This window comes from Lagopus leucura, unplaced genomic scaffold (assembly GCF_019238085.1).
Source record: "Lagopus leucura isolate 7727_CA_CO unplaced genomic scaffold, USGS_WTPT01 Super-Scaffold_73, whole genome shotgun sequence".
NCBI classification, from domain to species: domain Eukaryota; kingdom Metazoa; phylum Chordata; class Aves; order Galliformes; family Phasianidae; genus Lagopus; species Lagopus leucura.
The window spans coordinates 86,669,962-86,684,883 of record NW_024962252.1 but is presented as its reverse complement, the minus strand read 5'-3'; the positions used below and the strand labels follow the sequence as shown (position 1 = coordinate 86,684,883).

Here is a 14,922-nt window from a genome sequence, read left to right as displayed (position 1 = left end):
TTGTAAATGATTATTTTTTTAAAAAAGCTCAGCTTATACAAACATACATTCATGAATCAGCCATGTTTTGCTTAAAAACTTATGATGTGGGCCTGACACCACTGCAAGCACTGAGAGTCAAACAGCTGTTCAGGCTGCTTCTGCCTGTTCCATTTTTACCTATGCATTTGCACTGCCTCTTCAAGACTTTGATGAGTAATGCTAGAATACTTTTTTAAACAGCCCTCTGATACCATTTATATTAATTTGCATTTTCAAAAAGGTCTGTTGTATGTTTTTGGCTTTGAGGCTGAATGATAGACCTTTAAACGAGTATTAGTAAGATGCAGAAATGTGTTCCATATCAAATGAAGCAGAACTAAGTGGCTTTGGTTTCTGAGTGTTTCCAGCTCCTGCTGTGTGTACCCGTGGGAAATAGTAAATTTTGATGTGTACTTCCAGTAAAACACAGCAATGGAAAACTTGGTGACTGCTACTTTCAATCTGTTCATATTTTCAGCAAATTTACACGGAGAAAGCAGTCCTGTGATTGAAGATAAAAGTAAAAGCAGCTACCTGGTCTTGTGGCAGTGATACCTTTACCAGACCAGGTCCTGACCCTGTCAGATTTTCTTGTTGTATCATAGAAGCTGAGGCTTGAGAACTTCAGTTGCTTTTTGAGACTGGACACTTCCAACTGTTAGAGAAAAGCTGAAAGGTGTGAACAGCACCTAGTTCTCCTTTGTCACTTTCATTGTGCAGAGTTCAGCTGAGGTGAGTACTTTATGAGATAAAAATGCAGGCAGATACACAAAATCCCCTGATTTCCAGACACCAAAACAAGCTGCCCCCGTTTGGCTAAGCTGAATGTAACCACAGCCAAGACGGACGGTTCTGCTTAACGCACAGAGCAGTGAACACAATCTGGCACCTCAGCAATGGATATTTGTAGAGCACAGAAGACAGTGATGGAAGTTGCCCTTATCAGGCAGTCTGTGCAAGCCAAGTTCTCTACCTCATCTAAAGGATGTCTTCTGCAGAACTTAGTGGGCTGCTTTAAGCAAGCCATCTTTGGTTTAGTATCCCTGACCTTTCCTCATTCTTTACAAGTCACACTACAAAACTAATTTAGAGTGGTTTATGTTCTGCACCTCCAGAAATGGAATCTCTTGAATCTAGCAACAGTTACGTTTCTAAGTTGTACATACAGGTATTCAACTGTCACCTTCATTTTTTCTCTACCTCTCCTTTTGTCTTTGAAATGTTCCTTTTCATGGTTTTTTTTCTTTCTAATTTGTTAAAGACTTTACAGGATAAACTCATTCTGATTTGTTCCAAATTTTCTTTACTTTGTTACTTTTAAAAAGGCTTCCTAGAGTTTCAGTCAATCATTACTTGCATTTCAACCTTTCTCTTTCCATTATAGTTTTTAGGATGATAATTGTGTTTCAACTGAACTGGGAAGGTTACATCGAGATGGGCTGTGCCACAGTAATATAAGGAATATGTTTCATCAGTGTGAAATTAATAATTTGAAATATTTTACATGAAGTGCTTGATACCTGGTTTCTTATTATGTTTCAGTGTTACAAGCATTACAGCATACTTTGAAAATGCAGGACATTATTTGATACTGGTAATGCATGTGAAATGAAGTCAGCTTGTCTTTGATCTGTACTAGGTTTCCAGCTATTTAAATATTTTTCCTCAAAAAAATTATTTTTTTTAAATTATAAAAACAAAATATCCAACAGAATTTTCTTCAAGTTATTAATTTGTCAGGTTATACATGATAACAAGTGGGATTTAAAACATAAGGTACTGCTTAGCCCCAACTCTTACTGTGCAACTGTTGCAGTTCTGTGACCCCCCCACCAGCTCAGTGCAGGTGGCAGAGGGAGGAGTACCTATGGCTGCTTTACAGGTAAGAAAACTCTAGCAGTTTTTAAACTTTTTTGGGGGTGCTTTTTTTACCTCCTGCCTTACAGCCATTTCATAGTTTTCCTGCCTTTCACTAGCTTTTAGGCTCCAATCCTTAAATAGACTGGCTTACAGTTTTGTCACACAACAGATGTTGGCTTCAAAGTCCCAATTCACCTTCAGCATGCACATGCAGCTGTAAAGGAGAACTTTTCCAACCTACTCCCCTAAAAATTCTTGGAAAAAAAAGTTAAGAAAAGCAGTTAAAAAAAAAAATCACAGTTACTAAAAGCCATACATCAGATTTCTATTCCATATGTATGATTTAAAATACTTAAACTGTATTAAAAGGTAATAAGGGCAAAGTACAACAGATTATGTATGCACAGCAGTGAGGATATAGAAGAGAGGATGGACTCCACAGTCTTCTGAATTTTTCTATACAAGTAATAAGATCTTTTTTAATGAAAAGAGGGAAAAAAAAAAAGTTGAAGATAGGTACACTCTAATTATTCACTCAGGAAAACTGTAGCTGCTTTACACAAAATATAACCCATTTTTATTTTGAGCTAATAGTCTCCTAAAAGAGCATTCTTATTAATATGGAGAATTTTACATCTTTATGAAGTCTAATCACTTGACCCCAAAGCTCCAAATTCCAGTCAAGCTGAAGTTGAAGAAAGGAAGCCCAATCCTGCTGGCTCTGAGTTCCCACGTGCACCTAGGGCTCCCAACCAGCGGTTCAGCACCAAAGGTATTCTTTCCACAAAACCTCTGCTAGACCTTAACTAGACTGTAATTTTCCCTCTTTTGAGAAATAAGAAAATAAATCTCATTAGGAAAAATATCCCACAGTTTAATTACAATGCCAAATGCAAAGGTAAAAAAAAAAAAGCTACACATTATGAAAGAATAAAACTGTAAAATAAATATATATACACATGGCAGTTTTCAAAATGGTCACATCTTAAACACAGAACAACTACCAGGAAAATGACAGGTAACACTAACAAAGATATTGGTTAAGTGTTTGGTATTTAATTTACTAACATATGCTTTCCCCTGTATTTATTTCAGGAAACACTGAGTCATTATATAAAGTTCAGGAATCAATGTTCTCTTTTTATTGCTCCTTTGGAAAGAAAAATACTTTTTTGTATGAATAATTTTTGCTGCTTATGCTGCTTCCTTAGATTACTCAACACTGCAGGACTCAGTGTCTAAAGAGGGAGCAGATCACTACACAGAACGTTTTACCCTGATTTTGTTCTAGGAAAATCAGAAGCAAAATTACTTGTGTTAATTCAGATTCATGTTTTAAAAACTATGTAATCATATCCAGTTTTGGCAACAAACAAGAAAAGACAAAGCATCAGTGAAAGCACTCATGTCCACATTAACTTCTCAGCCTGACCATCAGGTCATTTCTTTGAGGTTCATGTGCTTTCAGCGTGATGTCTGACACAGGTTTGCTTCCACCAGTTTATCTTCTCATTCTGACCATGTAAACTGGTATGGAGAGACAGTTCTCCCTACCACATAATTCTGCTTTTCATTGACTGATGTATGACAGACACTATTTCTGTGCTGTCAAGAGCACAGAAAATTACCTGTTATTTTACTAACCACGTATCTCCTGAGATCTGAAAAACAAATCAATTCTCCCACTGTTAACAGCAAAGGTCTTGAACTTTACATCTTTTAGATGACGGCTCTTCCATCTTCAATGCTTCTAAATTACCGGAATCAGATTTGCCCTTATCCAGCACAACAGTTATACCAGATAGAAGGTACCCTCCACCTCCGCTCATTGTCAGTTTTGGATGGCTTCGATCTGGTAGGACCTTTAAAACAGAACAAAGAAAAAAACTGAAAAGCATCTGTGAGGAGTCATGCTGTATGTGCGCATCAAATGGTGTATTTCAGTTTACAGTATTTGTTCCAGCCATGACATTTGAAAAGTGCATTTACCTTGAAAGGGCAAAGCGTTTGCAAATCAGAAACCACCTCCAGAAACACCTCCTGTCCTCCTTCATAGCACTTCCAGCAGAACTACAAATTCAAGGCTCAGACTCTTGCAAGTCTCATTAAATTGTTCAGAACCCACATACTTTGTGAGAAATCACAATGGGTCTAATATACCAGCAATCTTTATGTATCCACTACTACTGTAAGACACAGCAGTGAACTAAGACTTTCAGCTCTGCTATTCTTTTCTCTAAGTCTTCTCCTATTTTGCTTCCTTCTTCCTTTGCCTGCCCTCACAGCTCTAAGCTGATCTACCTGTTTTCAGGAGGTGACACTGTGTTGCTCCTAGCTAGGGTTTCCTAATATTCACAAAGTACTGCACCTGGGCAGAATAAGCCTTGCCAAGCCTGAACATATGAACATCCATTGGTTCTCATCATCATTCTTGACAGCCAGTAACTATGGCCACCCTTGCCTTAAGTCAGTTACTGTATAGTAAATAATTCCTTATGGACTCCAGAAGCCTATGGGTGAAGAGCAAGCCAATACAATGCAAGAACCTTGAAGAAGGGGTGAGCTGCTTACAAATGAGGTGTGCTTCTCTTCATAGTGGGGAAGGGTGCTCCATGTTTATATACACCTTGTTTGAACAGAGTTAGTCAAATCAGTATTTTTCACTGTGGAGATGTTCCTAGACATGAAATTCCTCCTTTAGTTCCAGGAAACGTGTCACATGTAGATACCAACTTTAGAGGTCATTACATTCTTGTGCTACAGAAATCTTTTAAGCTATCCAACCGACTAGAAATTAATAAATATAGCGTACAAGAAATATAGCAGAAATATTACATTAGATTGTCACTTAGCTGCTATAACCCCTGAAGCAACACAATTATGAACTTTTTTTCAGCATGCTGCCTTTCTATTTCTGCAAGTATTTCAGTGAATTGCCTTGGAAGTAGGAATGAAGCGTTTCCATTCAAAAAACATTGCCGTTTCACATTAAAATGCTTTAAGTATTTTCTTGCTACTGTCATATAAACAAATGTATGAGCTTGCACATAATTTCAATCAATCCAAAACACATTTCGCTTCCCCAAATAGTACAATCCTTACCTGGTAGCTTCGTAGCCATGTTTCAGATAGCTTTAGGTTAACAACACCACCTCTTTCTCTCAGCTTAGTGTAACATTCTAATAAGGGCTTAAGAAAAGAAATAACAGGTTATATGGCAATATAACTTCAAGCTTACAGTAACAACAGCTAGAGCAATGTGCTCCATTTACCTCTTTATATTGGCAGTAGACAACAAAAGGCCGTGAAGGAGCAACAAACTCCAGTAAAGACAGTAATAGAGGAGTGGGATGAAACTTGCTGGCTACAAGTAAGCTGTAAAAGAAATTTCATGCACATTAGTCTTCTGCTTCTTCAAGCCTATTCATCAAGTGACATTTTCGAGTTAGCACAGCACATCATTACAGCTTCAGTATTGCTCATCAGCACGTTTGCATGGCTCTAGCAATTCCCCAACTATAAAAACAAATTATTTCCTACTTGCACTGTTTAGAGGACGAAAAGCTTGTATCCAGTACAGCCTATTGAACACATTGCAGAAATGTTCCTTTCAGCTGTTTTGAACTCTGCAATACTTCTTACAAACTGAAGAACTTTAACGCTGCTTTTATACCCTATGACAATAGTTAAAATATAACAATTTTTTTTTTACTGCTAGCTGTTCCTTAGAATGTAGCTTCAGTCACAAATATTTAATGAAGATTACAGATTTTAAAGATTTAAGTAATTTGTAATTTAAAGAGAAAATTCATGAATGGGCATGACTAGAAATCTTTTTAAAAAAAGAACTTTTATGTCCTTGACAACTGAAAGTCTTCATATTTTAATCTTTACCTTAATTTTAATATCCCAGTGTAACTTGTATTTACCGATGCTTAGGATTCTGTATAGATACCCAGAGTTTTAATAAATAAAGTCACTGCTAAACCTGAAAGGGTTAAGATGGTCAAGAATGGTTAAGATTCAAGTAGCTAACAGGTTGTACTTGTGCGGAAAATAAACTGCTTCTCCACTATACAGCTATGTAAGAGGACCTCTCAGCCAACAACTGTTCTCCAAGGGAACAGCACTGTATGCTCTGTCAAACTTGCCTAATAAAATGGAGGTAAAGATGTTAAATTTTTTTTAAAAACACAAAAGATGAAAGAGTTATTTTGCAGTTGTTTACATTTTGGTTTTCTGTTGGCCAGATCCTGTGCAGGCTCCAGGTTTTCCTCAAATCCAAACTGCAAAATGTCTGTACTCAGTAATTAGCCAAGTGGACCATGAGGAAATAAGACTCTAAACCATATTCCAGAAGGGTCTGAGTACTGTACTGACACAAAAAGGAACTCTGCCAGACAACAGGAAGGTAGGAGAGAGATGAGGGGGAATGTGAGAAATCAAGTTATGTTCTTTCATATGGCAGCACACATTGCTGTCAGCAGGTAGTCTGCTCAGTCTCAAAATTAATGTAGTGGACAAGAGAGGAGAAGGAATAGGCAGAGAAGAGACACAAAAGGTACAGAGAAGGCTGTGTGTTCTAATTCTGAACACAGGGAGCATCTGTAATCCAATTTCCACTTTTATAGTATCAGAGAAAAAATGTGATGATCCATCACTGCCTACTCTTTGTAAGACAAAAACTGCATCCCTAATGGATGCCTTCCTTCTTTCCCCTCAGAGACATACATCTGCCTTTAACTCACAAATGAAACTGATAAACAGGTCTAGTACAAGAACTCTTTTCCCATGTAACAGCAGAAAAGAAATATAAATCTTATAGTTGTATCTTCAACTTTAAGTAGTAAATGTTGTTAAAGGCAAGGTCTCAAGAAGGAATCTCCTAAAGCTGAGCTCATCTTTACCTAATTACTAGTTTTCCCTTACTCTGACAATGTCTTATCCTTTCTCCCCATCTGTGAAGAAGCTTTTAGCTATCTTTTCCCCATTTCTCTCTTGCAAAACAAAAAAAATCTGGACTTCCTCACCTGTTATTTACTCCAATTCCAACCGAGTCATTAGTTTGAAGCACTTGCTTTATTCCATGCCAATTTCTCCTGCCTTAACGGCACATACTGCATGGTTGTTGACCTTAACAAATGCAGGGCTACCCAAGGCAGATGACTACAAAGAGGGGCACTGCTTTAAAGCACCCAGAAGCTTCTCCTCCCTTCCACCCCCCATACTCAAGACTTTCTCAAGCAAGTACTCACTTCACATATGTAATTTATTACACCCTTCTTGCTTTACCAACAAACAAAAGAAGAAACATCCATTTGTTTTCAATCACTTGTACAAGAGACAAAAGACTAATGAGGCTTCCTTGAACTCAAAATCAACAACTGGATTCTATTTTACAATGCAGGAAGAATAATCAAGAAAAGGAAAACCCTTTTTTTCTTTGCCAAATCGTGCACTGTTTTTTTTTATTTTAAGATGTGCAGGAGAGAGCAGTAAAAACACAGCAAAACGCAGCCACTATTCAGGCAGTTTAGTGGTAGTCTGCAGACATCACTGGTGATCGTTGGTGATGCTGATGGCAAGGAGACAGGCAATGCTATTTGCAAACCTTGTTTTGCTACTTCAGACAACACAGAATGACCTGTATCTGAACTTTCACAGAACAGCCGAATTCTACCACCTAGCCATGCTGGATGAAATGCACTAAAATACAAGTGAGAATTAGTTAAAATATTTTGTAATAAAAATAAAAATTAAAAAATGCACATTAATTGGTTTTCTGAGAAAAACAGGTCTATTCCTAGTGAGCCACCACATCAAAATTGTTTTGTTTTGCAGCATATGAATCCTTTTCTGATTATATTCTTATAAGGAAAGATGAATATGAATGCTATTAGATAAATCAGTGTTACTTAATTAAATCAAATCACCTCAGCATTTGCTTTCTCATTTGATGAGAAAGTCATAGCCTCAAAGTGCTCTTATGTTAAACTCGTGGGGCTGAACTGATGGGAGTATGTTTATTTTTTTCTTCTAAGATTATGATATTAAAATCATCAGGGAAATACTATGTTGGGAAAAAAAAATCGCAGCTAATGCAGGTAAAATGAAATTAAGTGGTTTCTGGTGTTGTTTTAAAACAAATTAGTTTCATTTTTTTTTAAACAAGTATTGTTCTAATTTACTAAGCTTAGGATCTCAAGTTCATTTTTACAGAAGAGAATCCGGTTTTTTATCTGCAGTCATTTAATATTAAATTCTACCTGGATTGTCTACTCTACATTAAACATATATTTTTTAGATGTTTACTCATATCTAAAACTGATGGTTTCCTGATTAGCTCAGGAAATCTCAAACCCTTTAAGTGATGAAAAAATAAAAAAAACCAAAACCAGGTGAGAACCAAATGAGACCCAAGGCACATTTGGCTTGACTGCTAGCTACTGAATATTAAGAATTAACTTTTTTAAAACAAAGCTTTTATTCATTTCAAAAAGCAGTGACTTCCTATAGATGCACTTCAGACAGAACAGCTTTCTGACTCACCCATCTGCGTTCTTCTCTCTCAGCAAAGCAGCAGTTTCTGTTAGCTTTTTCCTTCTCTCCCACTGTTTTCTTTGCTTTTCTCGAACCTTTGAACAATAAAGCATTTTGTGCTTTAACTCTGCATGAACTGAATTTTTGTTTTATGCAACTTAGACAGCTCAACATAAAGCAAGTTTTAAAATTCAATTTCAACACCTGAATAAGCTATACTTTAGCTGTCTGAAATCAGCAACACTGTGTTGACATCATAGAACTCAAACAGCCATAATCAATATTCTTACATTTTCTTTGTTTTCTCTTTCTTTATTCTCTTTAAATTCTGCATCCTCAGCGTTAACGTCCATTCTTTCCTGCTCTTCTGTTTGGTTGATCTCCATAGCTGTTTCAGCAGAAGATTCCTCTTCTGTTCCCTGTACAGAAGTCTGCTTCTCATCAACCAGTCCATTCATTTCTTCCTCTGTTAATGCAGTGTCTTCAGGTTCTGAAGGCAGAGTCTCCATAGACAATGTCCCACAGAGAAGACTATCCACTTTGCTGAGAGGAAATTCATGAAGATTATTGAAAAAAGGTTTTGGAAATCCAAAACAACTGGTGGCAGCTCTAACAGGCCCACCTCCTGGATACATCTGGATAATGGATCCATAGCCTACAGAAGTGGAAAAAATATTTTGCAGTAGTTCCTTTTAAAAGTATCAAAACCAAAAGTATTTCTTAAGTTTCAAATTAGCCCCCATCCTCTGCGTTACTGTACGACTTACCTCCCATTCGCTCCATCACAGCCCCCAGCACAAGGCCTGCACATGTTTCCATTACGACCATCTTGTTGCCAGCACGGACATTTCCTAAAGTAAGCATCTGAGCTAGAGTGTCATAGCGCAAATGGCTAGAAGACAAAGGGTTTCAAGAAATATCACATTTCTTTTCTTAGAATCAGACATATAGCTCAATAGAGGCCAAACAGAGGAGGTTCGGGAAGGAGAAGGAAAGAAGTTTGAGAAGCCTTAGATAAAATAAAAAGCAGGTAAGAAGTAAGTGACCTCTAGAGATGCAGAGAGCCACTGCCAGAAAGGTAATTAGCAAAACAGAGGTGGCAGAAGTGGTAAAAGCTGATGCTACATGCAAAAGAATTATTTTTTTTTCCCCACTAAAGGAGCATATTGATTCATTTTCTATATCACTATACTTTTCATTAATTTACAGTCCTTCCATTAACAAGAAAAAGAGTGGTATTATATACAATAATATTAATTTTTTTTTCCACAATATCCATATCTTTGTTCTCATTCAAGAGGAGAATGAAAATAAAAACTTACATGATTTTGCCAGGTTCCCTTGCATAATACATTGTTGAAAGAATGCGAGTGGACGGTTTTACAATTGTAATAACTGCCTCGTATCTGTAAGAAGTACACAGCAACAGCCTTACTTCAAGCACAACAAATTCAGGAACTACTAAATATTTTCCACATTTTAAAATTCACTTACTTTTTTTTCTTCTTCTTTATGTATTTATCTTGAGCAAATTCTGTTTTGTCTCGGAATGTCGTACTGTTCTCTATTAACTGTTGAACGATTTCCTTAAAAGAGACAATTTACATTTATTTATTACAGCTGGTATGTATTTCTCATTCATTTCATATTTAGTGGGTATTTTTGTTTGTTTTTTTTTTTCTAACAAGCATAAAAATATTACATACATTCCTCTACTGGACGAAAAAGTTCTACTGACATTAATGGCAAAACAAAATTCTACTAATCAGCCAGTCACTAATTCAGCTTTAACTGTGAAGCCCCAGTACCTACATATTTTTTATCTCACGCTGAATATGAAGGAGACTACCCTGCTCTCTGTAGGTGATCAGCTGTTTTTAGTCACACTGTATTTAGAATGGGACAGAGTTATGTCTATTGGCAGTTATTACGGAACAGTTAACATATATTCTAAGTTCTCAGTTTAACTTTCACCACTGGGTACAGCCATGCAAAACAGTTACTACATTTTTGAACAAAAGAAGGAACCTGATGTCATAAGCAATATTTACTTGAACCTAACTCCCTCTTTGGGTCTCTGACTTCAGCATCTCTGTCTCTGAGGATATCTTTTGCATATATACTTTTTTTGTCAAGATCACTTTAGTTTTTCCTCTCTATTCTGGCAATTTATCGGGCATCTCCCTTACCCCACTTAATTACTTCTGTCTTTCAAACTGTGCTAGACTCCTGTGCCAGCTCCTTGCAGGACATCAAACACTTCAGTATTTGCTACTTCCCACCAGGAGTCCTAGTACTTCTTCCTTCTCCACCTTCCATATTTTCCCAGATTTCCAGTTTTTGTTTCCAGGTCTTGTTCTTATTTCCTCCCTTTGCCAATCCAACTCTCATTTCTCATGCTTTCAGATTCCAGCTGGAGTGATCATTAAGACCTCCAACAGAAAAAAAAAAGCTTTCACTGTTCAGATTTGTCTTCATGCCTGCAAGATAACAATAAATGCTGCACAACGCTGTTCTGGTAGCTGTGATCAAAGTAGTTGGACTGACAGAATTCTATGTTCCTATTAAACATGCATGAAGAGCAACACTGTAGTCTGGCCTAATAAGAGTTTGGAGAGGCTGCTGGTAGGAAATGACACAAGAAGTATTTTCAGCATGGACAGCTGAAAGCTCCCACTGTGCTTTGAGAACTTTGTCCAAAATACAGTGGTGTGAGTAGTTCTCACTTGCTGGTTTTTCAAGCCTTTGAAAGCTAATGATGTGTTATTAAGAGGGTGAATCAGTGCATATTTTGCCTTATTCTTGGAAAAAGTTAAGTGTGGTATTTATTTTTATTTCCCAGTAAAATTTAGCGAGGAAACCAGGTAATATTCCTGCAGGGTAAACATAACAAGCTAAAGGCAAGCTGCAGCACTTTGCAGTACCCCAGGAATACCAGAGCCTAATACCACACACCTATCCCTCAGAATATGGGAGGAATTTGGGAAGGTGATGGGAAAAATGAAAGCTTTATTTCACAGAGCAACCATCTCTCAAACTAAGCCTGCATCACAAAGCCTAGGCATTGACTTTTTACACACCTTAATAGTGATGGGACAAAGGTGAAGATGTAGGTTAGATGCAAGGAAGAAATTCTTCATTCAGGGTGGTGAGGCCCTGCAAAAGCTACCCAGAGAAGCTGTGGTGCCCTATCCCTAAAGGTACTCCAGGCCAGGTTGGATGGGGCCCTGGGCAGCCCAGGAGAGGTGGGGGATGGATGGACGGGACAGCCCTGCCATGGCTGGGGATTGGGCTGGTGGGCTATAAGGTCCCCTCCAACCCAGACCATTCTGCGATTCTATGGTGATTCGAGGGATTCTATGCCATTCACATACACAAATTCAAATTCTACCAGACATTCATGGAAGGATAGTATCCATTGCTGCAACTGTAACAGTCTAAAATGAATATTCAGAAACCACAGTTCACAAAATAGACTATTTTAATAACCTATATTATCAGTACGGTACATGTACAGCACAGACATGCAGAGGACATAAAGAAAAGACAGAATGACCTTCTGCCACAGAGCTAATGAGAACTAACAGAAAATGTCAAAGCCATCAGACTCATTAGTACATTCTTATCAAAGAGAAAACACCAAGAAAAGCACAACCATGGAAACAGAGGAAATACCATTCTAAACTCCTTGGACTCATCTATTATGAAGCTGGCAAAAGCAGAACAGCTGTTCTGAACAGCAGCAACAAACAGCAGAGTGCAAAGACGAGATGAACTTGATGTAAGCATGAGCAATTTCCTATCTTTTATGAGAAAGGATAAACCAAAGATGAGAGAGAATTTTGGCTGACAACATCTGCAGAACAGAGTGTGCTGCATAACATTTAAGAAGGCCTCACTTCTTGTGGATTAAGTGTGGGGTATAAACCAACACCTTTTCGAAAAGAACTGATCTCTTGAGAATATTCTTAGCTCTTGAGGAGCAGATAAAACACATGCATCTCTGTTTGGCAGGCAGCAGCCTAGAGGCACACCAATAATATGCTTGTTACGTAGTGTCATTAGTTAATGGGTGTGTTTGTCCATAATCCTTCACTACATCTTTGATAGTTTTATCACTGGACAATTTTAATACATCTGTAATATAAAAGTAATATTTTGAATTTTTAAAGGAAGAAACAGAAAAAGTAATCGTGTGCATTATACTTCCTTTGTGGTTTATATTTATCTTACATCTATTGTATTCCTTTATATGTCTGTTATGACTCTTAATACACTAAAAATTCACACTTGACTTTCTACTGATAAAGTTGTCAACCTTACATGAAGTTTTCTCTGAAAACAGCTTTTGCATTTTTGTAAAAACAGATCTTGAGCAGAAGAACAAAGAAAAAGAATAGCCTGTTCCATAAACTGAAAGATAACCATCAAGGTAGCACAGAAATGACACCAAAACCTTGTTTTTTTTACCTGTCCTTTAATACCCTTGTCCTTCAAAGCCTTTATGTCATCATGAGTCAGTTTTTGAGACTTTCCATCGTCAACTATGTTACGATTATCTGTACCTGCTTCTTTTGTTTCTAAGAGAAAAGGATATAGATTTGTAAAATCTAGCTCTAAGTACTTTTCAGCTGGAGAAACATGATTTAAGTTTCACAGACAGCAGATCTCTCCATGTTAAACCCACATGCTTTGTGCTCTTGCCATGTATCTTGTAAGCAATTAACATGTAAGATACATCTTTCTCAATATATTCACCCAAATTAAGGATCAAATTTTCTCCCCTATTAAGAAGCGTATTTGTTACAAGACAACTGGAACAGTAGATCAAGTAAAAAACATGCACTTTTATGACAGAAAGAAGTAACATAATTTAATGAAAAATTAACAGAAAGGTTTTCCATCATTTTTGGTCTTATCAAAGAATAACTTGTTAGTGCTTTTTTCCCCCAAGGATCAATCAATCCTCTGTAATACCTGTGGTAGTCTCTTCCACCTGTCTCTTTGGCTGCAGGTTTCCATCACTTGTTACTTCAAATGTAGTTCCGTACACATGTCCAATGGCATTATCCAGATAGAAGCCCTGCTTCTCAAAAATAATTTTTCTGAAATAATAAAAAAGTTAATGACATTTAAGGCATCATTTTAACCACATCTGAACGGACAGGTGACAGGGTTTGAAAACCCCCAACAGCTGGAAGTCAACTTGATATGCGCCTGTTTTAGCTATGCCTTTAAAGCAAACCAGGATAACCATAAAGAATGAAATGCTAACTACTATTAACCACAACACCACATTATGCTGAAACTGGTTAGGAAAAGAATGAAAAACTTGAATTCAGTGTACAGCATGAGCAATGTGTTTTCAGTTCACAAGAACTCTGAAATGAGAAATAAAACATAGGGATATAGAACTTAAATTCTACAGCACCATTTTTGACATGAGAAACAAAGCATCCAATGCCAGATACTGCCACATGTTCTCAGCCTACCCTTACTCTCATTAGATTAAATAACAAATTAATACAAGTTATTTCATTCCCTATATTTACTCTTTTACTTTATTCTTTCTTTTATGATGGATGCTTAAACAAAACTAAAGCTATACACTGAGATTTGCAGAAAGGGATCTGACAGTGATGTTCTGGCAACGCTCTGCAGGCCAACACAGTAACCACCATCTGAATAGCTACAAGTGCTAACTGATGAACCCCTCCAGCACCCAATTCTTTTGCTCAGCATAAAGCCTCTCAAAAACCAGCACCCCCAGCTTCATTTTCTAGGCCTTGCTCACATACAATATCTTTCAGTCTCCACTAAATCAAAAGGCCAGAACACTAACGCTGACTTCTACGCAGTGGTTTACAAACTCATCTGCTGCACTGGGAAGAGCATTGGAAGGGCTGTCCCTTGATGACAGTATTTCCTGCTGGGGTACAGGGGCTCCTTGCTATACCAGCAGGCCTAGGAAAGTGAAGCAGACTTTCACAGCAGCACTGTCCCACTGAAGCTGCTCCCTGCCCCGCTACAAAAACAACACCGCCCCTTGCAGAACGCAGCGCGCACAGCAAGGGAAGCACGGCGACGGCATCTCCAACCTGCTGCTCTCTCTCAGCCCTTCAGTTGACATCGCTTTGACACCGACACCTCAGCTATCTTTCAAATTCGTTACAACACTGTAAAAACACGCAACTAAATCCTCGTTGCTTTCAGCCGCCGCAGGCGGGACAGAACTGACACCTCCCAGGGTTTCAGCGAAGGGTCCCACGGCGCGACGACCGCGGGAGGCTGCAGAAAGACCGCAAAAGAAAATGAAAAAACCGCCCATCGATCCCTCACCTCTTCCGCAGCACGGGCACGGCTTTGAAGACGTCACCCCGCTTCAGCACGGCGCAGTCCCCCTCGCAAATTCGCAGGCTCAACCTCCGCTCAGCCTCCATAACCACCAGCGTGCTCCCGCCGGAAGTGTGTGCTCCCGCCGGAAGTTCCCCCGCGCTGCTT

General features: G+C 38.1%; 1 protein-coding gene across 2 annotated transcripts; it reads right to left on the bottom strand.

The window, feature by feature from the left end:
- Positions 1-2,995: 2,995 nt before the first annotated feature.
- On the bottom strand, positions 2,996-14,889 carry TRMT6 (tRNA methyltransferase 6 non-catalytic subunit). Of its 2 annotated transcripts, XM_042879085.1 has the most exons (11): positions 14,761-14,889; positions 13,399-13,526; positions 12,892-13,001; positions 9,916-10,007; positions 9,744-9,827; positions 9,189-9,313; positions 8,712-9,076; positions 8,431-8,516; positions 5,154-5,256; positions 4,984-5,070; positions 2,996-3,743 (listed from the first exon to the last, which is right to left on the bottom strand). In XM_042879085.1, exons 1-11 carry the CDS (start codon positions 14,859-14,861, stop codon positions 3,570-3,572), a joined length of 1,455 nt encoding a protein of 484 aa, XP_042735019.1. In that variant the 5' UTR covers positions 14,862-14,889; the 3' UTR covers positions 2,996-3,569. The 2 variants fall into 2 exon arrangements, with proteins under 2 accessions (XP_042735019.1, XP_042735026.1); XM_042879092.1 differs by lacking the exons at positions 12,892-13,001; positions 14,761-14,889 and having other exon boundaries at positions 13,399-13,522.
- Between the last annotated feature and the right edge of the window lie 33 nt (positions 14,890-14,922).